This window comes from Accipiter gentilis, chromosome 14 (genome assembly GCF_929443795.1).
Source record: "Accipiter gentilis chromosome 14, bAccGen1.1, whole genome shotgun sequence".
Lineage (NCBI taxonomy): Eukaryota > Metazoa > Chordata > Aves > Accipitriformes > Accipitridae > Astur > Astur gentilis.
In genome coordinates this window covers 16,138,491-16,164,645 of record NC_064893.1, presented here as the reverse complement: position 1 = coordinate 16,164,645, position 26,155 = coordinate 16,138,491, and the positions used below count along the sequence as shown (strand labels likewise).

General features: G+C 49.4%; 2 protein-coding genes across 6 annotated transcripts in view; both read left to right on the top strand.

The window, feature by feature from the left end:
* The first annotated feature begins 1,537 nt into the window (after positions 1-1,537).
* SRSF6 (serine and arginine rich splicing factor 6) lies at positions 1,538-6,333 on the top strand. The gene is made up of 6 exons (XM_049816436.1): positions 1,538-1,838; positions 2,147-2,295; positions 3,706-3,833; positions 4,054-4,262; positions 4,618-4,707; positions 4,827-6,333. Exons 1-6 carry the CDS (start codon positions 1,732-1,734, stop codon positions 5,188-5,190), a joined length of 1,047 nt encoding a protein of 348 aa, XP_049672393.1. The 5' UTR covers positions 1,538-1,731; the 3' UTR covers positions 5,191-6,333.
* Positions 6,334-13,684: 7,351 nt separating this feature from the next.
* The window catches only part of L3MBTL1 (L3MBTL histone methyl-lysine binding protein 1), a 30,874-nt gene continuing 18,403 nt past the window's right edge, over positions 13,685-26,155 (top strand). The window contains exons 1-6 of one of the 5 annotated variants that reach the window (XM_049816432.1): positions 13,685-13,819; positions 21,506-21,649; positions 23,855-24,078; positions 24,847-24,988; positions 25,139-25,277; positions 25,975-26,098. In XM_049816432.1, the coding sequence (XP_049672389.1) occupies positions 21,514-21,649; positions 23,855-24,078; positions 24,847-24,988; positions 25,139-25,277; positions 25,975-26,098 (765 nt within the window). In that variant the 5' untranslated portion in view covers positions 13,685-13,819; positions 21,506-21,513. Of the gene's footprint in view, positions 13,820-21,473; positions 21,650-23,854; positions 24,079-24,846; positions 24,989-25,138; positions 25,278-25,974; positions 26,099-26,155 lie in introns of those variants that run through there. The other 4 variants (XM_049816431.1, XM_049816430.1, XM_049816433.1 and 1 more) reach the window with 4 other exon arrangements.

Genomic DNA, 26,155 nt, shown 5'->3' with positions numbered 1-26,155 from the left:
TATCTAATTGGGTTGTTTCTAGCAAGTCTTAGCATGCAGCTCTCCTACTCCACAGGTGCCAGCACAGACAATTTCAGATAAATGCTCCAAGGTTTTTAAAACTTGGGCCAGTGAAACATTATCCTCTTACAAGAACAGGAGTGGGAAATAACAGAATATAGCTGTAGTGGGGAGAGGACCTTTACTGCAGCAGGCCTGTAAATTTGTGACTTACCTGCAAAAGTCTTTCTAAAGCAGACAGAAAACACTCAAACTCATGACACGTTACAAGCACTGTCCACTATAGCAGAAGGGAAAGGGTTCACTCATTGTCTGCCGTACTATACGAAGCTTTATTAAATGAGGAAAAAAAAGAGACTCGAGAGATTTTGCCCACTTCAACTCAAACTCAGCAGCTGCTTTGTTACAGATTAACTCAGGGCAACATCCCAAAAATTGAAGGCAGTTATTGTGTCTTTGGTGGCCTGCATTACCGACATTGATGCTCACAATATTGAAGCACTAGGTGAACAAGAGCTGCTTTTCATGCAGCTGGGAAAAATCCAGGAGTAGGAGTAAATTTGGCCTTTTCACTTCAAATATTTAAATTGCATAGTAAACAGTATAAAAATGTTGCATTATTAGAATACAACATGCATTTATATCGAATATACAAATTACATACTATGAAATAAGTGCTACAATGTAAAGCCCAGCAGACTGAAACTGGGTTTAGTAATATACCGGGAGGACCTTTCTAATTCGGAACATGTATTACATGTATATAAAGGGAAACCAGGACACAGACCTCGGTAACTTCGGGCTGGTATTAAGGATTGCTCCCATGGAACCCTGCCTAGAAAGCAGCTCCGTAGACGGAGATCTCTGGGCTTCCCGGCCGGCAAGGGACCTGCCAGGCGCCTAAGGACGCGGCGGTGATCTCCCGCCCCAGGGGTTTGCTCTGACTGATCCTGGGCTATGGCCCACGGGCCCGGACGCGCTGCCACCAGCCTTCCCTGTCAGAGCCCTGTCCCCTCCAGCCGTCAGGCAGACCTGGGCGAAATGGGCCCGGCGGGAGCTGACAGAGCTGGACCGCCGCCACCTGGCGACAGCGGCTGAGGGGCTGCAGCCACGGGGGCTGGGATGGGGAGGTGGGGGGCGGCAGCAGGAGCAGCAGCAACCTCAGCGGCGATGAAGGGGACTCCGGAACCGCGGGGCTGAGGGGTGCGGGGAAGGCCAAGCCCCACAGGTCCCCTCGGCCTGCCCGGCGCAGGCCCGGTCCTGCCCGCCCCGCCCGCAGGCGCGGTTGCGCATGCGCAGAGCAGCGCATCCCGCCCCGGTCGCCGGAGCCCGCCAGCGCCCGGCGCGTGCGCAGCGCGGGCTATCGCCTCGCCGGCGCACTCCCGGAGCTCAGCGCATGCGCGTACCCACCCTCCCCGCCTCCCTCACCTCCCCCGCCTCCCCAGCGCCCGCTCGCGAGAGCGTGATGACGTTGCCTCCTGGCCTGCGCCGTAACGTCCGTACCGGCGGGCCCGCCCCCGCTATAAAAGCGGCGGCGGGCGGCGGGCGCCATTGTGCTGCGGAGCAGGCCGCGGCTGTGGCAGCGTGCGGGCCTGCAGTGCCGCTCCCCGCGCCCTCTCGCCGCCTCTCTCTCTCCCTCTTTCTCTCTCCTTCTCTCTCCTCCCCTTTCTCTTTCTTCTCCTCTCCCTCCCCCTTCCCTTCCCCCCCCCCCCCCCCCTTTCCGCCGCGGACATGCCGCGCGTCTATATCGGCCGCCTGAGCTACCACGTCCGGGAGAAGGACATCCAGCGCTTCTTCAGCGGCTATGGCCGCCTGCTCGAGGTCGACCTCAAAAACGGGTGAGCGCCGTCCCGCGGCCTAAAGGCCGCCACCGCCCGGCGGACGCCCCCCGCCCCCCCTTTGCAGTCCCCGGGGTCGGGCGGGCCGCGCCCGCCGCCCTCTTCCCCCCCCCCCCGCCCCCCTCCATGTCGTCGGCCGCTCCCGCCCGCGCTGCCGCGTGGCGCCGGGCTCAAGATGGCGGCGGCGCGGGGGGGAGCGGGGGCGCTGCGGCGGGGCTGGCTCCTATTGTCCCGGCTGGGCCGGCGCGGCCCCCCCTGCCCCGGGAAGCGCGGGCGGGCGGCTGACGGGGCCTTGCTTCTCCCCCCAGTTACGGCTTCGTGGAGTTCGAGGACTCCCGAGACGCCGACGATGCCGTTTACGAGCTGAACGGCAAGGATCTGTGCGGGGAGCGTGTGATCGTGGAACACGCCCGCGGGCCCCGCCGGGACAGGGACGGGTACAGCTACAGTAGTCGCAGTGAGTACGGGCCCATCTTTCTGCGTGGTTGTAAGGCTGCTTCGGGCAAGGGGCAGGAGGCGAGGGGAGGCGGCTCGGCTGTGTTGGCAGGGCAGAGCCGGGGGTGATTGAGTGGATGGGACCGAGTCCCGTGGGGCTGAGGGGGTGGGGTGTCGGTATCTCTGCGAGCATGGTAGTAGGGGATACCGGGTGCATCGCTGGGAGCAAGCTATTCTGCTGACTTGGTGCTGCAGGCGTTTTTCTTGGCACCAGCGCTGCACTCGGATATCTCCTAAGAAACCGAGGAGGGCAAATAAGTGAAGCAATTCTGGCTGCAAAACTGTGGCCATCTAGAAAGGGTTTCTCGTTAATTGGAAACGATATGCTCTGCTAATTTAAGGGCTCCAGTGTTCTTGGGAGCATTTAGACGAAATGGTGATGTTCCATCACTAATGTTAATGAATAAATACCGTTGCATAATTGGGGTAGAAGCACTCAGCTGTGAACTTTCATGTGAATGTTTCAGTTGAATATATGGGGGGGTGGTTTACAAGCAGTAATCTGTTGTACTAAGTGGGGGATGTTATAAATGTTTCTATGTTCAGCTAACTTGTATAGCTTCTTGAGCTGAGCTATATAGAGCTTAACTGGCCTAGTACTATTAATTAAAAGTACTAAGGTTCATCTTTCAGTAATTTAGAAGTGTGGTGTTTGGGGGGGTGGGTATCTGTCTTTTTAAAAAGAATCAAATGTATGTTGTATAAAATTGTTGCATGTTCAATTCAAACTTTTTAACAAGTCCTTGATGTTTCAATTTAAAAGTGACCAGTGGGGCTGAGGCTGTGTCCACTGAGGCTAAGATGACTGCCTTTCCTGATTGGCCATGGCTTTTCCATACATTGTGTGACCCTTGCCCTATGACCCTTTGGCTGACCTTACCGGAAGCCATGACGACAGCAGCCTTTTGCCATTAGACGCAGGGTGATGGTGAGGATTCCAAGGGTTAGACAAAACTGGTTAAACTGAACTAGGTGACTGTTACCTTGCGTGTTTTGTGGCCAAACCACCACCAAAAACCTCATACTGTGATGTAAGTACTTAGTGTAACTAGTAAACGTTTTTGTAAAATGTAGAAATGCATGTAATCAGTTAAGTTTTATATTTTACAATGTTCTGTAAAATAAAACTTAGCAAGGTGAATCTAATAAGGAGCAGTCACTCTCTAACAGATCTTAGGAGCACAGACTTGTAGGATTTTAGTCTGTTTGATTTGCCATTAATATAGATTATGGCAAAATTGCAAAGTTTATTGGAGGCTTAGAGAAATAAAGTCCTACTCCAGTAAATATAACTGTTTAACTAACTTTTTCAGAACATTTAGTTTTCTTCATGCTAGGAGACGATCTAACTTTATTTCTTTGTACAATAAAGGTGGGGGTGGTGGCGGATATAGCAGTCGGAGACAATCTGGAAGAGATAAATACGGACCGCCTGTTCGTACAGAGTACAGACTGATTGTTGAAAACCTTTCCAGTCGCTGTAGTTGGCAGGATTTGAAAGTATGTATTAATGTTCTATCATAGAGCCTGTTGTGACTAGCAGGAAGCAATAACTTCCCTTAATATCAATGTTCATTTTGATTTAGGTAGAAGTATTTGTGCATGAATGTTTACATGCAACTAATGCTTCTTGCATTTGCTCAGACTTGTCTTAAGCTAATGTACTTCCAGAGTGTAAGCATGTGGAATGCTTATGTAATTCTTCATCTACTCCCTAAAGGATTTCATGAGGCAAGCTGGCGAGGTAACCTATGCAGATGCTCACAAAGAACGTACAAATGAAGGAGTGATTGAGTTCCGATCTTACTCAGACATGAAGCGTGCCCTGGACAAACTGGATGGCACAGAGATAAATGGAAGGAAGATAAGGCTGGTTGAAGACAAGCCACGGTCAAGCCATAGGCGATCTTACTCTGGCAGCAGGTCAAGGTAACTTTTGGGACATGTCAGTTTCTGCATCAAGACTACTTACACTAAGAATAGGTATAGGTAGCCCAACCTGCAATAGTTACCTTCAGTTGATATTTCAGGAGTAGGGTGATGCCTGAGAATGTGGAAGGAATTACTTTACATAATACAGCAAAGCCAGGTTTGAGAGTTTTTCACATGTGAAATGTCAGATGTAAGTCATTGACAATATAGTGAATGTAGGTGGATTAATGGTACCTCTTTATGTGGCCATGCTTGTTTTTGAGAAGTTCTTTAGTTCTTTCTGCTCTTGGATAGCGTAGCAGGGCACACCAGGCAAAGAATAAGGGCCAAATTACATTTTAAATGTTTCTAGGTCACGATCTAGAAGACGGTCTAGAAGCAGAAGTCGTAGAAGTAGGAGCAGCCGCAGCAGGTCCCGTAGCGTCTCCAAAAGCCGTTCACGGTAAGTGAAGCACTGTTTTCTGTTAGTATGGGAATTGCTAATTATTGATTGATAGATACTCAAAACTGCCATAAGTACACTTGAGTTCATGCAGAATAAACTCTTTCTCTTTTTGAAAGATCTAAATCCAGGTCACGAAGCAAAGACCGCTCACGTTCCAGATCTAAAAGCAGGAAGTCTAGATCAAAGAGCAAATCGAAACCCAAGTCTGACAGGGGTTCACGCTCTCACAGCAGATCCAAGGAGAAGTCTGAGAAGTCACGGTCCAGATCCAGGTCCAGGTCTCGATCTCCCAAAGAAAATGGTAAAGGAGATGCTAAGTCTAAGTCCAGGTCAAGGAGCAGGTCTCGTTCCAATTCTCCGCAGCAGCAGCCATCTGCCAAGGCTCGTTCAGAGTCACCACCCAAAAGAGCTGCATCGAGGTCCCGCTCCAGATCTCGTTCAAAATCTCGCTCACGATCAAGATCTAGCTCAAGAGATTAAGACTACAACTCTCCTCTTACATTGCACACTATTATGGAACATTTTCCTACTTGTCAGGCCATTAGTGTTATGTTAGTACTTCAGAAGTTGGTTTTTTTCTCTTGCAGGAATGAATGGCCTAAGAACTAAGTAATGAGGCATAAAGGTTTAATTTGTATCCCAAATTTGAAAACACGAGATCGGATGGTGGTGCAAAGCAGGAAAAGTCCCCCTTTTGTAGAAATTCAGCTAAAAGTTTGATTTTATAGCATTTCCGCAGGAGTAACTTAACTACTCTTAAGTGCAAAGTGGTTTTTATATTAAAATAAACTGAATATAAACAGGCTTAAATCTGGGCTTTTTTGAAAGTATAATTTTTTTCCTTTTTTTTTCATGGTTTTAGAACTATGGGTATCATTAGTGTAATGGGTTACAGCTTGCTGCCAAAGGCAGGATTGCCTTGCTGGGCAGGTCAGATAATTCTCCGGTTTATCTTAATTTGTGGAAGCAGGCTGCAAACTATATAAACTGGTAACAATACTAGGAAGATTTTTAGACCAGCAATAAACTCAAGTTGGAGCATTTGTGTTGTATCTTAACTTGCCAAAAGAACATTCCCCCCCATACTGTGACTGTATTAGAGGTAATAAAGGTACTCTGGAACCTGAATTGTACAGTATTGCTGAAAAATCCTATGTTTCAAACTTGAATGCTTTCTTGACTTTTTCTTGAATATCAAGTGTCACTGTTGTCGGACACTAATGTGTCTCTTGGATGTGGTCCAAGTCACTAGTATGTTGTATGGTTTGTCAGCCTCTAAATACCTATTGGATATGAAAACTAGGTAAATAAAACTGTCTTCCCTCCTTTTTGACTCATTTATGTTAACATTTTGCTTCAGACTAGGAGAACTATAATCTTATTGTGTGTAAGTCTGAACTTTATTGGAAATGTAATCTCTGAGCTAGAGTTCTAGTCTTTAACAAAGGCTTTGCTAAACCACAGTTGCCAATTCACTTAAATTGTGGAATAGGACTCATCCCAAAAATTCCCCTTTATAGCTAAATTGATTTTTGTAACATGCAATAGCAAACATTAGAACTGCCTTGTACTCTTTATACAACGTGTAGTTTGACTTGTATAAAATTAAATTGGTGACTCAAACTCTTGTGTTTATTGCAGTGTAATGGGATTCTTTTTCTGCCTCTCTTGCTGGGGAAATCACAATTTATCCTACTTAGCTCTTTTGCTGGAGGAACTTCTTTGTTTTAGTGAGAGACTTAGGAACTCTTGAAATGGACTTGGTTTTGTGCTTGAGACCAGCACCGTTTGTCCAATACATTGTCCTTTCTTCAAGCCTGACTGGATGTGAAAGCAGCACCTCTCACTGGTCAGAATTTTACACATCTGTTAGGATGAATTCGATCAGGCACAAGGAGCACATCAAGTGCATGTTCAGATGCGATTTGATCCCAACTTTTCTTTCCTGGATTTGCTTTATGATCTAAACAGTTCTCTTGAAATTTAATACTCAAGTTTCTTGCCATTTTCTGATCATACCTAGTAAGCTTGAGCTTTTGCCTGTTGCACGTGAGTAGCTGTGCTAGTACAAGAAGGGATTCCAGGATGAATAAAGTTAGTTTTGCCCAATAAGCTCACATTCCTAATGGAACTTGAATGGAAGTGATTACATGGCTTGTGTTGCCAAAAGATTGGGTTAGCATTGCTTTTATATTTTACAATTTTCCATGCTGTTTCTATCCCAAGGATGGAAAAGCAGCTGTATTGGAGCTGCCAAGCCAGGCTTCCCCATGACTGTTCATGTAACCCTAGAGTCTCACAGATATTTCTGGCGTGACTAAACCCACACTTCTGCAGAGTGCATTTAGTACTGAAGTTTTACTTTCTGCACCTGGAATGAGGTGACTCCTGTGTTTAGTTAATCTCTGATAAGTAATTTTTTTTTTTTTAAATTGAAGCTGTTTTAGTTGAGGTGTATTTTAGCATAATGACTAGAAAAATGGTATGCTGTAGTTCTGATCACTGCAGGTATTACCTTCTCTGCATTGGATTTCAAGTGGGGGGAAGTACTGGGGACTTTGTACAGAAGTCAGACTGTGCAAGAATAGTTTAATGCAGGTTTACAGCACTAAGCTACATTTGTGGAAATATTTATCTCCCTTAAACTTGTTGACACAAAATCATTATGGCCCCTTGATTTTATTTATGCTGATCATGAAGTACTTCAGACTTCATGGAAAACTGGTCCTCTGATTAGCCTCTAGGGGTCTTCAGTAAAATCCATGTTGCACTCCTCAAAACAATTGAGCTCGGAGCTCGGTAGATTAAAAGGTATATATGTGTATTTTCAGTACCCGTGTTTGTCTTTGCAGTAATAAAACAAGATGTTAATTACTTTTTTGCACGTGCTTGTGGGTGTAAGTAATGGCTTGTTTCTAAAACTGATGTCCAGTGCCAGCATGAGAATGTCTTGGCTTTACAGTAGCCATTAGCACCCCAATCTTGGTTAACTGCATAATGATGGCTTTCACCAACTATATTCCTAGCTTTCTGAAATGAGGTTGTTATGACAATGGTTATGTTTGAAGTTACCTTTATTCATGAATTACTTACAGGGAGGGCCCAGATTAGATTTAACCAACCTGCCTGTAGCTCCTTTAAATACCGAAGATTTCTTTTTCTGGTACTGAAGCCACATGCGATGTCTTTCTTGGCTGCTATGCAAAACAGAAGTGGCCCTTTACTGTACAAATTAAGCAGGAATTCCTTGGCATGACTTGCATCCTTCTGGATTTGTTTCCTCTGAAAGCTAGTAGGATTTCATTAGTGCCAGACACTGAACCAGTGCAGTTAAGCGCAAGGCTTGTGGTAACTCTTCAAAGAACCCACCAACAAAACCCAAACACTAATCCCTCTGGCTCTGTCAGCACCATTTTTTGTAGGAGCAGAAGACTGACTGGTGTATTTGTGATCACAAGTGTGATTATTTCTGAGATCTCTCATAGGTGTTACAAAAGCGTAGTTTGGATAAATGTCTTAAACTTCATAGAAAAGTAAGAGACTGTAGAAGGCTTCCATGATTGCTGTGTAACACTCTGCTGTTTAAAAAACAAGTGAAACTTAGAATCTGGGGCTCTATTTGGAGTCTGTTCCTAGCCTTTTCCTGTATTTAAAAAAGCATCCCTCCCTGTATTTTGGTGTTTGACATAAATGCAAGTTCTGTCCTTAAATCAGCGATCCATGTGATGTAAAATACCTGCTTTAAAGTTAGATGGTGAAGACACTTCCCCTTTAGTGTGTCTCACTTAAACCCTGGCAGATAGCAGGAAATGTTTGTACTTCATGTAGGTGGTGAGTCAGAATGAAGCCACCTATAGCCTTGGACGTGAATTGAAATCTTCCTTGGAGACTGGCTATCATGCACAAATGGGGAAATCTGGTATTAAACAAAATTCATCCTTGCTCAGAGTTCCTGGGTGACCCATCATTTGTGTGCTTTGAAGTTAATCTCTTTGACTGCCCGTGTCAGGAGGTCATAAAAGAGAATTCTTTTTCCCAGCTCAAAAAGGTGTTTTCTACCGTGCTTTGTCTTCTAGCTCAGTGCTTTGATGGAGAAGAGAACAAATCCCTAATGCACCTGGTCTGGGGAAGAAGCAGGCTGCAAAATGTGATTATTCCTGGTCTAGGTAGGTGGCTGACTCCAGTCCTGAAGCATGGAATGAGGTAGTGTTTTAGGGATTGGGGACTACAGTGAGGATCTAGCTGGCAAGGAAGGTAATTTGTCCCCAAAGGCAGTGAAGGAGACAAGTGAATAGAGATGCTTACTTCCTTTTTGATGCTGAGGCCCAGAAAGGCTTACCTTCACCTTTAAATCCACAACATGTGACTTCCAGAAGCCAGTAACACTACTATTCAAGTCCATGCAGGTGGTTCTGCTTCAGCAAGTCCCTGTGCCACCATGAAAAAGAATGCAGCATACTTTAATAAGCAGACATACAGGCTTCTTTCATGCCAAGTGTTCAGAAATCATTGCTTAAAAAAGCAGGAGATGGACTAAGAACAAGAGGATTTAAAACGTGCTGTCATAAACCATACCCTTTGAAATGGCTATTTACGTTACATCACTAAAAGAAAACGGGGACAGTATGTTGGCTTACTGTAATGAAGAGCACAACTTTTGTGAGTGATGTACACCAAAATAAGTATCTCGCCTTGCAATATTTCTATGCGTAGAGTGAAACTGTGAGTGGCTTTAGTAGGTGACACTTCTTTTTCCTACTATAATGTTTCTACCTCTAAATATTGTGGATTTAGAGTCCATTTATGATTGGGAGCTTACTCTGTCCCAAACAAGACTGTAACCATCTTTGCATGAGCAATGGGGAGGGGCATTTAAAACATGATTGCTGGATTTATTATTCACACATGAAATAACTGAACTGTTTCCAATTTCTACTTAAATCTAGTTCAGGTTGGTGTTGTAACATCCACATGGCATCCACAGAGCAAGTACATAAGTGAAAGAGCTGGGAAAGGAATTTGGCTCAGGAACCTGGAAATCCCAGAAACTGAGCTGAGCTGATGTTTGGTATGTTCTTGAGAGATGACGCAGAATTCTGTGATCATTTGAAAGATGCATAGTTCAAATGTTGATCAGAAGGTAAATTTCCTGTGACAGAATTAGCAGATCTTTGCTGTGTTTCTTGTGCGCTTTGTAGTGTCTATTTAATGTGAATGGGAATGCATTACTTTAAGAGGTGAGAAGCAAAACTAATACAAATATTGCTTTGCGTAGTGGCAGCTATTAACTGTTCTTGGGATCATAACGGTATCTGTTAACATTGTGATCAGCCCTTTTGCCCCATGTTTTGTTTTGTGGTTAGGTAGAAAGAATCAAATAGCAGAATGCGGGCTCTTAACTCTCAAAGCTTCTTCATGCATTATTATTTTTGGTAAATGTGTATGTAGATGTCAGAGGGGAAGTTTCAGTTTCATAATCCAATAAAAAATTGAAATAAAGCAACTGCTCTGAAGTGGCTCATAAACTTCTACCCTTTTAGCTACATCTGTCAATAACATGTCCAAGTTGGTTGGATGAACTTAGGTGCACTCCTATATAAGAAGGAATGGATCACAGCAGCTGGTATGATCCATACCACTGAAAAAATAGTGGCAACAGGAAGATGTCTACAGCTAATGCCTGCTTCAGGATGTACTTCACAACAGTTCGTACTAATACTGAAGTTTTGGACATGATTCTGGGTGATTCTCTGACTCAAGGGCTACATCCTCTTCCTCTTGTTCACAGAAAGTGACTTCTGCAGGGTGGTCTACTTTAATGTAGAATATCTCAAATACTAATTTTTAAAAATTAGTATTTTTACTCATTTTAAAAGCAAAAGCTTACATTTTGCTCCAATGTTTTGCCTTTGGGCAAGAACTGAGTACAGTGATTTCAGTCCAAAATACAGAAGAGAGTGGAGGGAAAGCTCTGTGGGTGACGCCAGGGTTGGAGGCAACAGGAAGATGCAGCCTGTGCTGTCATGTTTACGGAGTTGTGGGGGGAATTACTTGGGCAAATTTATTACTGGTGTGTGCAGCTCCTGGAATAGGATTATCCTGTAAATGTGAATAAGAAAAGTTACTGCCATTAAGTCAGTAGGCGTTAAATAGATGACATTTCATCTGCTTGGTGTAACCACAATGTACAGTTGCACTCAGTTGATCAACTAGTCGAAGAGCAGTGTTTCTCCTAGAAATGGGTGAAGTGCAAAAAGCTTTCCCTTGCACAGCATTTGTGTTCCTTGTTCTGCTTGGTGTCAGCTGTCAGCATCCTTGCTCAGCACCAACATAAGAGGAAAATAACACAGCAAAGCCTCTCGTGATCACAGTGGCACGACAGTGATGCTGTACAATTAACCTGAGGGGCAATGGTGGGGTGCAACAGCTGCCCTAGAGTGGCATCTCCTGTTCTGCTCCACTCTGTGGTACAAGCATGCCACTCAGCATGGAGTAAGTGCTGACAGCACCTGGGGAGATGCGAGAAAATATTTTGAAAGAGCCTCTCCACTTACCTTGCCTGGGTCTGTTTCCTGACAATTAAAAATTGTTGCTCCTTGAGCTGAAAGTGTAATAAACCATTTGCCATAATTTAGGTGTCGCCTACGTATGTTTGACAACACAGAGCAGAATTGTTTTGTAATTCTCCATACACGAAAGCCCCCTTGGAGAGCGTGAAACTGAGGCACAGAATTGCGGTGACTGGCCCAGTGTGAATCAAAAGCTATGGATGCCAGTTTGTACTTCAAACTTACTCCTGTTGCTTCATGTTTTGCAAGGTGTCTATCAGGCTTTTGGGTCAAATGAGCATGGGACATGACTGTGGGTGAGGATGGGAGTGGCAGACACACCCGCCTGCAGATGCTGCCATCCTGTGAGTAGCAGAATGTGCGGGCATAAATCCTGGCCTAATGTGTCCCAGAGCATCTCTTGTTAAGCACAGCCCTGCTGCACTCTGCACTAGTTAGGTCTAGTGGTATTAATGGCATAGTGGAGTCTGATTAGCCATGTCAGAATAAATTAAATAATAAAAGCATTACTAAGAGCTAAATTTAAATAAAAGTTCATAGAACACAGAATATCTCGAGTTGGAGGGGACCCATAAGGATCATTGAGTCCAACTCCCTGCTCCTCACAGGACTAAAACTAAACCATACGACTGAGAGCGTCATCCAGACACCCCCTGAACTCTGACTGGCTTGGTGCCATGACCGCTTCCCTGGGGAGCCTGTTCCAGGGACCGACCACCCTCTCAGTGAAGAACCTTTTCCTAATGTCCAATCTGACAATTCGTCATTCTGAATTCGTGATTTTTTTATGGCAAGCATAGCCAGGAACAGGGAACTGATGGGAGAAGGTAAATGCTGGGTTGCTCTTCAAGTGACAGAGTTTCGCTTTGCTCCTGATTCAAATCTATTTGAACTTCCCACTGCAGCATAAAAGGATTTATATGGGAAGACCTTTTTCTATACTGTGCCACTGAAGGTTTGTTTGAAAAGGTGAAAGAGGGCAGTAGCAGCAAAGCAAATACCTGTTACTTTTTGATTTTCAGGATCTAATTGCTTCATCAGAGTCTTTGACTTCATCTTTTTTAATGTATTAAAAATTTTGGAGTACAGAACTCAAGGTGATAAACAACTGGCAGATACTCATGCTAGAAACCAAGAGCTTGTTGCAGCACTCCCTGAAGCGATCAAGAACAGCCCTTGCCCTGGGTTCGGTATGGCAGGAGTTGGCCTGCAGGGTGAGCCAGCAGTCGCCTCTCCCCAGCCGGTCCAACAAGCATTGGAGTGCCGTTCTCAGCAGCTTTTTGTGCATTTTTGGTCCTTGTGCTTCCAGTCTTGGTTTCTTTCACTCCCACCTTCTGCGGATAAGTAGGACAGACATTGTGTAAGTGCCTAAAAGGCACACTTCTTGTGTGGCCATAAAATACTAAGGGGTGGGCAGGTAAGCTGCCATTTTTTGACCAGAGCACTTAGGAAGCACTCCTCAGCACTGTGCAAGAGCAAGTCCTACCTCTCCTCCAGAGAACTAGTTCGAGTGACCCTTTTGCTTCCCAGCGATCTTGGGGATTTTGCGTTAGCATTCCCCAGTTATTCTTTGAGCCTGTGGTACGGGTGCTGAGGAGAGACTTCCCCTGCTTCGCTGGGGCAGCCATGCCTGTCTGCCTCAGACGAGGCCTGGGGAACTGGTTTGGTCTCCGGGGCGGAGGACACGCTACCCTCAGCGATGTAGTCCCATTGCTCTCCGAGATGGGTGAGGTTAATATTAGTGACTCAGAGAAAAAGCAGCTTCTGGCTTTCAAGCCCCCTGTCCCATCTAACCCAGGAGAGATAAACACTGGAAAATTGTGTGTCAGCCACCCCACGGCCACTGTGCCCGGCAAGGATGGGGGGCGCTGGGACCCCCAGAGCTCAGCATTTGCCTTGGGGTGACCAGTGCCAACCTCGGGCTCCTCAGTGTCCTAGGGACAAGGGGCTCCGTGCCCGCCAGCCTCTGCCATGGGAAGGGCCGGAGGGGCGGGGGTGGGGGTGGGGGGAAGGGAGGGGGCCCGTCCCGGGCTGGGGGGCTCCGCGGCCCGGGCGTTGCCCTGGCGACCGCCCCCCCCCTTTCCCCGCCAGGCAGCTCCCCGAAATCCTGCGGCGGGATTAAAACTGCCACTGCGGCGTGGAGGAATAGACGGGTTGCCATGGCGACGGCGCTCATTAAGTGCATGCATTTTCAACCTGCCCAATTACCGCCCCCCCCCCCCCCCCCCCCCCCGCGCACACACGCACACTCGCACTCACGCGCGCGGCCCGGCCCAGCGCCCCTCCCGCCGCGGGCTCCGCCGCCCAAGCCCCCCCTTCCCTTCCCTTCCCCCCCCCCCCCCCCCCCCCCCCCCGGTGCGGCCCCTGCTCGCAGCCCCGCCAACCCCGGGCCGGGCCGGGCCGTGCGGGCGCCGCGGTGGCGGCGGCCGCGGCCCAGCCGTAAGGCGGCTCTGTGCAGCGCACGCCGGGCCGGGCAGCCCCGTTGCGGCTCGGAGTCAAGCGCCCTGGCCGGGCCCCGGCCGCTGGGCCCCGCCGTGGAGGTAAGGAGCGCGGCCGGGCACTGCCCAGCCCGGGGTCCGCCTCCCCGCCTTTGATTTTCCCCCACGGGGGAAGCCCGGACCCGGGGCTGGGATGGGATGCCGGGGCCGGGCCCGGGCCCGCTCCGCGCCGCCCCCTGCAGCCGGGGCGGCCCCGGGCCCAGCGGGGGAGGGACGCTCCGCCATTGCCGCCTTTAATCGGAAGCCGCTCCGGCCCGCGTCCTGGCCGAGGCGGGCGGCGGGGGCACGGTACCGGCCGGGCCGCGGCGGGGGGGGGGGAGCTGCGGCCGGGCGGTGGAGGCGGCCGAGAGTGGAGTGAAATGGAGCGGAGCGGGCCGGGCCGGGGGCTGCCCGCCCCGTGGTTGGGGCGGCGGGCTCGCTGTGGGCCGTTTTAGGACTGTAACATTCATGTGCAGCGAAGTATTTTTTCTCAAGGCAAGCCACTATACCCAACAGTGGGGATATCTTAAGCAAAAAAAAAAAAAAAAAAAAAAAAAAGGATGTGCAGGTGCTTATCTTCTTTAGGCAGGTTCTGTACTGGTGCAGCTGCAGGTCCCACTGGGCTGACTGGTCCCAGCTGGGTGTGTGTGGTGCCAGGCGCTACCCGGGCATGACCTAGTGGTGCCAAGCAGAGACAGGGAATGGGACTGTTCTTCCCTGGCTTTCCCAACGGATCCTCTCTGGGACACGCAGAGGTTGGAAGCCCCTTCCAGGGTGGATGCTTGACCGTGTTCCTTCTGGTGTTTCTCAAACACCTCATGAGCACATGCTGTCCTGAAGCCTGAAGATGACACCGCTGCAGTCCTTGAAAGGGTCCTGCAGCATGGAGGGCATTAGTCCAGCCTAGCAGGACACAGGACAAACAGCCCAGGCTTCAGAGAGGATGCTCCACATGGTCTAGGACAGGTTCTGGATTTATTTCTTTACTAGTTATAAAAGAAGATAAAAAACTGGATGCTTTGAAATGTTTTGGGATCATGTATCAATCCTCTTTGGATGTTTCCGCCTGCTTATGAGTGTAACTTGCACTTGTGGAAAACGATCCTGTGTTATGCCCTAACTCTGTGCAAGGCTGGATGCAGCAGCAGGCCTGGTGCTATCAGTAGGCAGTGGCTTACGGCAGCAGAGTGGAAGGTGGGATGCGGGTGTCCCCTTTGTGCCTCTCTCGGCAGTGGCTGGGGGTCTGTGCCCAGTCAGAGCTGCTCAGGCTTCAGGCTGCCTTTTGGCCTCAGCATTGAGCTTGGATGGTGTCTACCTTGAGCCCTTTTTGGTGGCACACGAGATCACTGGTAACTGCTCATTCTCCCCATCTGTGGGTCTGAGCAGATCCACAGGCCCAAGAGCTAGTCCCAGTGGCAGTGACACTCCTGGGGATAGCAGGTGACACCCAGCCCAAGTGTCTCTGTTAGCTGTGTCTAAACCTAAAGCTGAGGGTAGCTTGCTGCTCTCTTGCCCTTCTCCCTCCGATCTCTATCTTTGCAGAATCTATTCCGTGTTTTGAAACGTGCAACACGAGCAGCATCTTACTGCATTGAAGGACATTTCATCCTGTTTTGATGTTGATAAAGGCCATGGTCCATTCCGAACCTCATCCCATGCTGCAGCAGAACCTAGGAGGACTTTGTGGCTCCTGGTTTATTCCAGAGGAGGCATTGCCTTCTGGGTTTAAAGCAACAGTCAGTTTGGAAGGGAAGAGGTGCGTATGTTTGCCTTTCTCCACTGGGCAACCTGCATGCACAAAGGGTGTTATTGAGTGTGCTCCTGTGTGTATATGGAGCAAATACTTTCTGCAGTGCCATTAGTCTTTTAAACACCTGCCCTGGGCAATGCCAGAAGACAGTGGAAGATCCAAGGGAGCAGCTCCCAGCCCACCATGTCTCTGCAGTGCTCTGGTGTACCGCTTGCAGTTTTAGCATGCTCCCAGCTGGTGCTTTTTCTTAAAGGCTCAATTTTGCCACTGGAGGTAATTAATAATCCATACTTCAGCTGTTGTTAAGGATGGGGAAGTTCTCTGCGGAAATTCCTGAAAAAATAATTCACAGAATCATAGGCTGGTTGTGGTTGGAGGCGCCTCCAGAGGTCACCTTGTCCAACCCCCTGCTCCATCAGGGCCACCCAGAGCCAGCTGGACCATGTCCAGGCATCATCTCCATGGTTGGAGACTCCACCACCTCCCTGGGCAACCTGTGCCAGTGCTCAGCCACCCTCACAGTGAAAAAGTGTTTCCTCGTGTTCAGAAGGACCCTCCTGTGTTCCAGTTTGTGCCCATGGCCTCTGGTCCTGTCCCTGGGCACCATTGAGAAGAGCCTGGCTCCGTCCTCTCTGCATCCTCCCTCCAGGTATTTATACACACTGATGGGATCCCCCTGAGCCTGCTCTGTTCCAGGCTGAACAATCCCAGCTCTCTCAGCCTCTCCTCTTAGCAGAGATGCTCCAGTCCCTTCATCCCCTTCATGGCCCTTTGCTGGACTCTCTCCAGCCTGTCCCTGTCTCTCTTATACTGGGGAGCCCAGCACTGGACCCAGCACTCCAGGGGTGAGCTCACCAATGCTGAGCAGAGGGGAAGGATCACCTCCCCCCATGTGCTGAGAAACTCCTCCTAATGCAGCCCAGGACACCGTTTGTTCACCGCCTTTTCTGCAAGGGCATATTGCTGGTTCATGGTCAACCTGCTGTGCACCTTTTCCGTCAAGCTGCTTTCCAGCTGGGTGGCCCCCAGCAAACACCAGTGCAGATTTCAGGAATGTTTAAAAATCTGAGAAGCCACAAAGCTAATGAACATGTTAATATTGTTTGAAATAGTTATTTTAAGCCAATTTTGTGATTAAAAGAAACGCATATTTTGACGAGACTGTGCTTTATAAAGTGCTGACAGGGCTGTACAGCATCTCTGTGCTGGGAGCTGCTTTTCTCTGTGCTCCTCTATCACGTGTTGCACACAGTGTATCCCTCCTCTTTCCAAAGAGCAGATCATTCCCTGGCTTTGTTGTGGTTTTGCGAGAGGGTGGGTGTGAGACTGTGGCAGAGGTGGAGGCTCATGTGTATAGTAACTGTAGAAACGCTTGCTTTCCAAGCCCCTATGTCGCTGGTGCAGAGTGCTGGTGTGCCAACACCCAATGTTTCTTGTTTGATGAGCTCAAAACTTTGTGAGCAGCAGAAACAGTGAAGCCTGGTTACTGTAAAATGTGTGTTTTGTGGCCAGTTTCCTCTGCATGTGTGAATATGTGTGCACAGATCAGCTGTCCCCAGCTACTCTGGTGCTTGGGAAGTTCAGCCTGCACCCCATGCTGATGCCCTCCCGTAAGAGGTGAGGGGCAATGGGGAGACCCTGTTCTCTGTGCAGATGCCTGGTTTCCCAAACTTGAAGGTTTTACTCTGATAGAGACCACTGTTACAGAGACATCTAATTTTGACATCTGTCAAAACTGGCTGAAATAGGCTGGTGGGGTCTGACTGCAGACATATGGACATATGCACGTATGTACTCATACATGAAGAATGTGATTGCAAGAACTGCTTTACTGGAGTAAAGCAGGACAAGAAAGAGCAAGCGCTTCTGGATGAAAGTTGTCTTGAAAAATTCCTCCTTCCAGCCAGCGTGTTGTGGTGGTCTCTGGAGGGACTACAGGTCAGGGTGTGTGTGTGGCCAGGGTTTCCTAGGATGGCTTCTCTCCTTTCTGGCTTCTCCAGAGTGGGAGCCCGAGGTCCTTGGCTGTCCCTCAGCAGAAGGCAGAAGAGAAGAGTGGGAGTGCAGAGTTTTAGGTCCTTGTGGACCTAAAGGAAAGACTGAATGGCAGGCTTGTTGGGGAGTGGGGCTGACCTACACCCTCTGTAAGACATACAGAGTTATACTCAATACCAGGAAAAATGGAGAACTTGGGGCCTCACTGATAACTCCCAAATAGCTGTCACCTCTACAAGTGCTTGCTATGTTAAAATCTGGATGGCAGGATTTTTGAAAGCTGCTACAGGTTGGCCTAATACTGGTCCTGTTGGGGCAGGGCAGAGTTTTATCAGATGCCACTGGGGCACATGTAAGCTAAAAGCTTTTTAAGATCCCAACTAAATAAAAAAATTTAGAAAATAAATAAACCTTGTGATCACTGTGGAGAACAGTCTTCAGAAAGGCTATCTGTTAGTTTGTTGCTAATTGTTGTGCTAATTTGCAGGAAGTATCATTTCCATCCTGGGAGGTTTTCAAGACCAGACTGGATAAAGCCCTGAGCAATCTGGTCTGATCTCATAGCTGACCCTGCTGTGAGCAGGAGGTTGGACTAGAGACCTCCTGAGGTTCCTTCCAGCCTGAATTATCCTGCAATCCTTAATGGGTCATACCAGGGCTTGCAGGAGACCCCTTGGAGTCATCTCTGGCATGGTGGTACCTGCCTGGGCTTTGGCTCCATGCGCTGAAGCAACCAGACTTGTCTCAGCTGCAGGCATCCTCTCCCTGACATCTGTCAGAGGTCCTGCTCTCAGGGAACGGGGTTGTCCACAGGGAGGTGTGCCAGTGCCTTTTTCCTGCTGTGACACTGATGCTAGGGCAGATCATAGCCGTGACTGTGCTCCTTTACAGAGATGCTCGTTCTCTTCTCCCCTTTGGCTCATATGCTGCTCCTGGGCTTCCAGGGTTTTTTCTGCCGGGCTTTTGAAAACCGTGAGCTGCAAACAATGTCTCCAATCCTGATTCTCACTCCTCTGGGTTGGGGATGGAGCTCTGCAGCCTGGGTGTCGTGTCATGCCCACACCTGTCCCACCAGCAAGGCTCCAAGGCATTGTGGGGCAGTGGTCCAGAGCAGTGTTCTGGGGCTTGGGACTCTTTGTGCAGGAGTTATCTCAGAAATCCTGAGTTAAAAGTTTAACAATGTGTGCTATGGTTGATGTGAACAGTGTTGGTGGTAAATTGTTGTCTAACACCATGGAAGCCCTTGACAAGAGGTGGGAGAGCCCTGGGGGTCACTGGTTTCAGCTGTGGCAACGGTGTGCTTACAGGTTCACACCGACAATGTTCTTGCTGCTCATGTGTGGCCTTGGAATAGCTTTGGACCTGTCTCCCCCCATGGATCTTAAAAGGAGAGAAACATGGCTCGAGACATCTGTAAGCATAAGGTTTTGTGGTGTCCAGGACCTCAAAGTCTTTGCTCCCCTGTGGGTTGGAGCAGGACATGTGCTGGGGGAGTTGTTTGCAGAATTTGTGCTCCATGTGTGCTCAAAGGGCAGGAGTTGGGGCAAGGTGTTAGGGAAAGGTTTCTGCCAAAAAGAAAGAGATTGCTTTGGCCAGAAGTGCCAGGGGAAGCATGGACAGTGCTGCTCAGGGGCACATAAGAGGAACCGGAGTGATGGTTTGTTGTAGGGCAGGGCCGTGGGCTGGGTGGGGTCCTCTGCCTCCCTCAAGCTCCTTGGAGGGCTCTTGACCCTCTGAGCTGGGCTGCCCAGCAGTGGTACGGTGGGGGGGACGTGCCTTTTGCTGCAGCAAGTTCTGTCCCAGGAGGTTGTTGGAGGAGGAATTGTCTGGAGGCGAAGTCCTAAATCTCAGTTATTTAATTCTTTCAGTTTAAGGAATAGTGCCCCAATCTATAATCCAAATTAATTCTGTTCACCCTGAACTCAAAAGGCACAGGAGAGCCAGTCTCAACAGCATCAGGAGGCAGCCTTGCAAGGAGTTGGAGAGTGTTTGACAACGTGATAATTACTGCTGGTTATTTCCTGTGCAATTATTTGCTGTTGTGTTCACATCATAGACTGCTGTAGAGATGAGTTTGAGCATCACCCAGCTTGGGCACTGGATCTAGTTATTTCTCTTCCTTTCTAGGCATTTCCAGTCTCAAGTTCTGTTTAAATAAGAAAAAAAAAAAAAAGCCAACAGCTCACACAAAATGAGGAGTTGTCCTTGAAACATCCGACTCAAGTGATGAATCAAGGATAAATATCGGATTTAAGTTCCTAAGAAAGCAGATAGGTTCCTGGTGGGTATTAGGAAGCACCAAGACAGGTTGGCTGCCAAATTCATTTTGGCTTTCAGTTGAAGTCTGGTGTCCAGCTGAATGACTCGGTTGCTTCCATTCTCCCAACACTTAACAGTGCTTTTCTGACATTGCACCTGGAGGGCCTTAAAGGTTCATACCATCTGTCAATAGAACATCAGGTATTTCTGATCACAAACCTGACAGCACCGTAAGAGAGGAAGAAGTAGATCCTCCCCTAACCTGAGCACACCATCCCACTCTTTACCCTCTGGTTGTAACACCTTTATCGTAATGTCGCTGGTTTTAAAATTTCAGACTTCCCCTTTGTAACCAAATTCTTACTTAACCATGCTTCACTGAAATGATCATCCTGTTTTCCACATGGCTGTCTTCTCTTTCAAATTTAGGTTGCATCAAAAGCAACTGAGACAAGAGCATGGTCCCCTACTTAGCCCCATAGCAGCCCTGCCTCCATCCTGGCAGCAACTGCTTTGAAGAGGGTGTGGGAAACGGGGCAGGTCCAAGATCCCTCCCCAACCCAGTGTCAGACTCCAGCGGTCTCTGGGACACTCAGACCATCATTTTCAGCAGGCATGGAGAGATCTGCCTTCCCCGAGCACATCTGATGATACTGCTGGTTTTCTGCTTAGCTCTGGGTGTCCACTGTGTTTTTCACTAGGGCAGGAGCAGGGCCAAGAGCCCTCCCTCACCTCAGCAGTGGGAGGCAATGCTGTTCTTCCCTCTGGTTTGCAGGCAGGCCCTGGTTTGGGGCTATCCTGGTGTAGGCACTGTCCTGCATGCTGGGGCACAGCAGGGGCCAGCTGCTACCCCAGGAACAGGGAACCAAGGAAGGCAGCTGGCAGGGCCACTGTGGCCAGGTCCAGTGCAGAGCTCAGATCAGCAGGCAAGGTCCAAGATCACGCCGGGATGCCAGCTGGCAGGTCAGGTCCCACTGCTGCCAGACAGCAGCTGGAGACCAGCACTGCTGCAGCATCGCATAGACAGGCTGAGGGTGGGCTGACACGGAGCCCCTGGGCCCATGGGTGGGGGTCCCAGGGGAGGCTGGTCAGGGCTAGTAAGGTGCAGTAGTACTCTCACGGCCCTGACACCTTGCCTACTCCTTGAAGTTCATGGCTAAATGGGTTGAACATCACCAGTCTTGTGAGAAACTCAGCTGCATGCAGTGGACTTCATGTTCCACTCCCCCCCCAGCCTGCCCTGGTTAACTCCTGTCACTTGTGAAATTCCCTCTTACGGCCAGTTAGAAGATCAAGGGTGACTGCCCAATGGGAGAACTGGAAGGGGAGCTTCAGGGACCTCCATCTTCTCCAGGGTAGGATTTGTCAACCCTCAGTCACACTCTGTGTCAGAGTGATGTAGGCCCCAGTGGGAGCCAGGAGCAGACATAGCTTGTGGTGGACCTGCTGTGCTTGTAGCATCTTATGGTGGTGCCAGGTAAGAAAAAACCCTTGGCGTTTGCAGGCTCTGAGCTGGGATCTTGCAACAGCGGCTTTACTAGGTCGTGTTGGTACCAGCTGTGACCTTCATGCTGTTCTCTGTTGGGTTCAATGGACCTTTAATATGTCTTACAGGGGTTTCTGCTGAGAGATGGTGGAAAGGGAGGGACCATCCTCCACAGTCTCTTTCTCTCTCCTTTGTCGTGTTTGTACTTGTACCCAACTTGATTTCTTTCTTACTGTTTTCTAGTGTCTTGCTCTGTGCCCAGGCAAGGTGATGGACAGCAGAGCAGAGATGGAGGTTGTGAGAAGCACAAAGGGGAATGCTGCTGGGGAGGTCAGCGTCCATGTGGTCACCACTGAGAGCACTGTGCAGAGCACCCACCTGCCAACGACTGCCTTCATCATACCAGGTATGCGGAACTGTCCTCTCTAACTGGTGCCTCCCCAGCCTTCTCCCCTCACGTTGATACCTCACGTTCATTGTATATCTGTGCTCTTCCCAAACCTTGGGAGGCAAAGCCGTGCTGCTGTTGCCATCTTAGAGGTTCTCTGTGGCTATCCCACATCACTTGGACAATTTGTGGCCGATCAAAACCTCTTGAGTTTTAAACCAAAGCCCTGATGTCTGGGGCCCTGTGCCAGTGCAGCATGGTGTGCTGGGTGCCTGCTCTGCAGGGCATGTGGGCTCCTGGGTTGCTGCTTATCACAGAACACAGAATATCTCAAGTTGGAAGGGACCCATAAGGATCATCAAGTCCAACTCCCTGCTCCTTGCAGGACTACCTAAAACTAAACCATATGACTGAGAGCGTTGTCCAGACGCTCCCTGAACTCTGACAGGCTTGGTGCCGTGACCACTTCCCTGGGGAGCCTGTTCCAGGGACCGACCACCCTCTCAGTGAAGAACCTTTTCCTAATGTCCAATCTGAACTTCCCCTGACGCAGCTTCATTCCATTTCCTCGTGTCCTATCGCTGGTCACCAGAGAGAGGAGATCAGCACCTCCCCCTCCGCTGCCCCCCTTGAGGAAGTTGTAGACTGCGATGAGGGCACCCCTCAGCCTTCTCTTCTCCAAGCTGAACAAGCCAAGTGACCTCAGCTGCTCCTCGTAAGTCTTGCCCTCGAGACCTTTCACCATCTTGGTCGCCCTCCTCTGGACACACTCTAGCAGTTTGATGTCCTTTCTGTATTGAGGTGCCCAAAACTGCACCCAGTACTCAAGGTGGGGCTGCACCAGTGCGGTGTAGAGTGGGACAATCACCCCCCTCGACCGGCTAGCGATGCTGTGCCTGATGCACCCTAGGACACAGCTGGCCCTTTTGGCTGCCAGGGCACACCGCTGACTCCCATTCAACTTGCCATGAACCCAAACCCCCTGATCTCTTTCCGCGGGGCTGCTCTCCAGCCTCTCGTCACCCAGTTTGTACATGTAACCAGGATTAACCCGTCCCAGGTGCAGAATCTGACACTTGCTCTTGTTAAATTTTATACAGTTGGTGATTGCTCGGCTCTCTAGTTTATCCAGATCTCTGTAAGGCGTCTCTACCCACAAGGGAGTCCACAGCTCCTCCTAATTTAGTGTCATTGGCAAAAACTTACTTAATATACATTTGACTCCTGCATCCAGATAATTTATAAAAACATTAAAGAGCACTGGCCCTAAAATTGAGCCCTGCAGAACCCCACTTGTGACTGGCCACCAGCCTGATGTGACCCCATTTACTGTAAGTCTTTGAGGCCAACCCATCAGCCAGCTGTTCACCCAACATATTATGGACTTGTCTAGCTGTGTGCTGGATATTTTGTCCAGAAGGATACTATGAGAGACAGTATCAAAAGCTTTGCTAAAATCCAAAAAACCCACATCTACTGGCTTCCCTTGGTCAAGTAGATGGGTGACCTTATCATAAAAGGAAATTAAGTTACTTAAGCAGGACTTTCCCTTCATGAACCTGTGTTGGCTATGACCAATGACTGCATTGTCTCTCAAGTGTTTTTCAATAACTCCCAGAATAATCTTCTCCGTAAATTTACCAGGCACTGAAGTGAGACTGACAGGCCTGTATTTACCAGGGTCGTCCTTCTTACCCTTCTTGAAAATTGGGACAACAATTTTCAGCCCAGCTGACCAGCGTCTTTCAGGAGGTGTGCAAGGAAAGCATGAATGTGTGTTAGGTGAAACCAGGGGTGTTCTTTAGAAGCAAATCTCCCAATTTTTCTTGCTCCCAGTGCCTCGGTTCCCACTGTGGAACGGCCCTGGGTTGCACAGTGTGTTCCTTTGGAATGAAACTGAACTGGAAGATGCAGTCCAGGAGCTCCCCAGCACACTCCTGCCACATCAGGGCATCCTGATCATGGGAATAGTCTGAGGTTAGGCTGAAGTAGGAACCCTTGAATGTGGATAGTGTTGGTGCCACCCCACAGCACAAGCCATTGCTGGCTGCAGATCTTGTTGGGTTGTGCTGCCTGCTTGTGGGTGCTTTAGCCCACAGCACTGAGCCCTCAGCTGGGAGACCATGTCCTCTGTCATTCTGTGCTGCCTTTGAGCCTTGTTTGCATCAGTTAAGTGTTCTGTGTATGCCTCTGGTTGTTTGTTTCCTTTCTTCCCTTCTCAAGCAAATGCCACTACCATCAACCTTCCCACGAGCACCTTAGAAATTCAGCGATTCCCCAGGGAACCACAGAGAAGCACAGGGGCTGAGAGGCCAGAGAGGGGAGCAGGGAGTGAGCCCATCACAGCTACTGTCATTCCCCAGATCAGCGGGGTGCAGACCTGCAGCACAGTCCGTGTGCTTGAGTGGAAAGATGGGGTGGCTACTTTGCCTGGGAGTAACCTGCGGGTAAGTGTAGCCCTGGGCCACTGTGTTTGCACACCCCGCCCCCCCCCCCCCCCAACTCCTTGGAGCTGCTTGCCCCTTGTAAGTGGCAGTCCCTCAGCCTGTGCCAGGCAGGGACCACCAGGATGTGAAGTGGCCCTGGTAGTACCTGCACCCCAGCTGGAGGATCCCACCTATTCCTGCTCTGCGAGGCTCTTATTGTGCCCTATCCCTATGCTCCTCCCATCTTGTGAGCTTAGCAGAGAGAGCACACTGGGGGGCTGCAGCAGGCAGAGGGATGTTACTGCTGTGCAGGGCATCTTTCTTTTCCAAGCTGTGCCGTGGAGTTGGCTCTCACCAAACTCCTGCACTCACCCTGGAAACAGTGGCCTTGCGCTCATCAGACAGCAGGTGCCTTTAGGTGTTCCGCTTGGTATGTGAAATAGCTTGCACAAAATGCATTGATTTCTCAGCCTCAGGGCACCACATCCTCCAGCCACCGCCCTGCCCCTTGTGCTGCCAGCTGGTGCTGGTCTCACCCAAGTGCAGGCAGTGTGCTTGCCCTGGCAGGCTCAGTGGCCAGCACAGGCTGCAAGGAGGGGCAGCAGAACAGGTGACTTTGGTGCTGTGCTCACCTCTATCATCAGAAGACCTGTCCTCTTGCTGGATGCACTAATGACCGAACCATGTCCCTCTCATTCTCAGAGCTCACATGCACCCACTAGCTATCAAGTTACATTTCTATCCTCCTTGTTAACTATTTTTCCTTGTTTTTTTGGTTCAATGACATAGTTTCGAATAAACGAGTACGGGACGCTGAAGGTGGTGAGTGCTGATAAGATGCCTCCAGTGGAAGCTATAAAGGAGGGTCAGACAGAGAAAGATGGGGACTCAGAGGTGGCACCCACCAGCAGGGACAATCCTACTGCTCAGGGTAAGGACACCATGGTGGCACTTCTGGGGTGGGTACTGTCATCCAGCGGGTGTTTGGCATAGGCCCTGAGCAAGGCAAATGTCTCCTGCTTCCTGCTCTCCTTCCTTTGCTGTACCTTGTGCCTCACTGCTCCTCTTCTCTCTGACTCAGATGTGCCAGAGCAGACCAAGCTGCCAACAGCAGAAAGCATGTGCCACTGTGATACCTGTGGCCGGAGACATGTGTCAGATGGAGCCCGAGAAGGCAGGGGCTTCTGCAGCGAGCACTGTCACCAGCAGTTCAAAGAAAGGTGAAGGAAGGGGAGTCTGCTCCATGCAGAGCCATATCCATCTGTCTGTCTGCCCTGCCTCCCCTTGTCCACATGCTCCAGCAAGGGATGCAAGCGCATCTGTCTCTGGCAGGTGCTGGGGACCCCACTTATTTCTCTCTTTCCTGTAGGTGGAGTGCCCTGGCTGCACTGTGGGGGGATCAAGACTTGTCCCAGGGGACAGCAGGAAGCACAGGAGCCAGATTTTCTCCTGCCCAATTTGTGGCCTCATAAACACGTATCTGCTGGAGCAGGGCTGCAGCAGGAGGTTGCTGTAGTGGGTGCTTCCAGGCTGAGCAGCAGTGGGAGGCATGGGTCATGAGGGCATTTCTAGCCCCTCTGCTTACTAATGTGTGTCTGCTGGGACTCGTTTTCCAGCATCTCTGTGTGACTGATGCAACTTAGAGCCCTGCTATGAAACTAGATTGCTTTTGATCCATCCCTGGATTCAGGTTTCTGACACCCAAGTGTGTGAGGGTGATTCTGGTCTGTACCCTGGTTCTAACTTCTTGCCAACTTGTGTGCCAAGAGGAGCACTTATTTTAGACAGGAGGGATGGGAGCATGTATGAGTAAGAAATGGGGTGACCGTGATTCTCCAGCAACCACTCCCTTACTGACACCCTATCCATTGCCACGTACCATGCTGCAGTAGGTTTACTTACCCTTCTTCCATGCAGGTCCGTCATTGTGGAAAACTCTGCCAGCAGCAACAATGCCACTGAAATCCTAAAACCGGTGAAGAAACGAAAGAGGAAGGACTACCAGAGCCCTTCAGAGGAAGAATATGAATCTGAGCAAATGGTAGGAAGAGTGCAGGGAGGGGATGTGTGCGCACATGCTGATGTCAAGGGTGGGACA

Bases quoted from the DNA above. Each gene is read 5' to 3' on its own strand.
- SRSF6 (XM_049816436.1), top strand. From the start codon at position 1,732: ATGCCGCGCGTCTATATCGGCCGCCTGAGCTACCACGTCCGGGAGAAG. The intron at 1,839-2,146 runs GTGAGCGCCGTC...TTCTCCCCCCAG, and splicing joins GAGGTCGACCTCAAAAACGG to TTACGGCTTCGTGGAGTTCG. The intron at 3,834-4,053 runs GTATGTATTAAT...TACTCCCTAAAG, and splicing joins GTAGTTGGCAGGATTTGAAA to GATTTCATGAGGCAAGCTGG.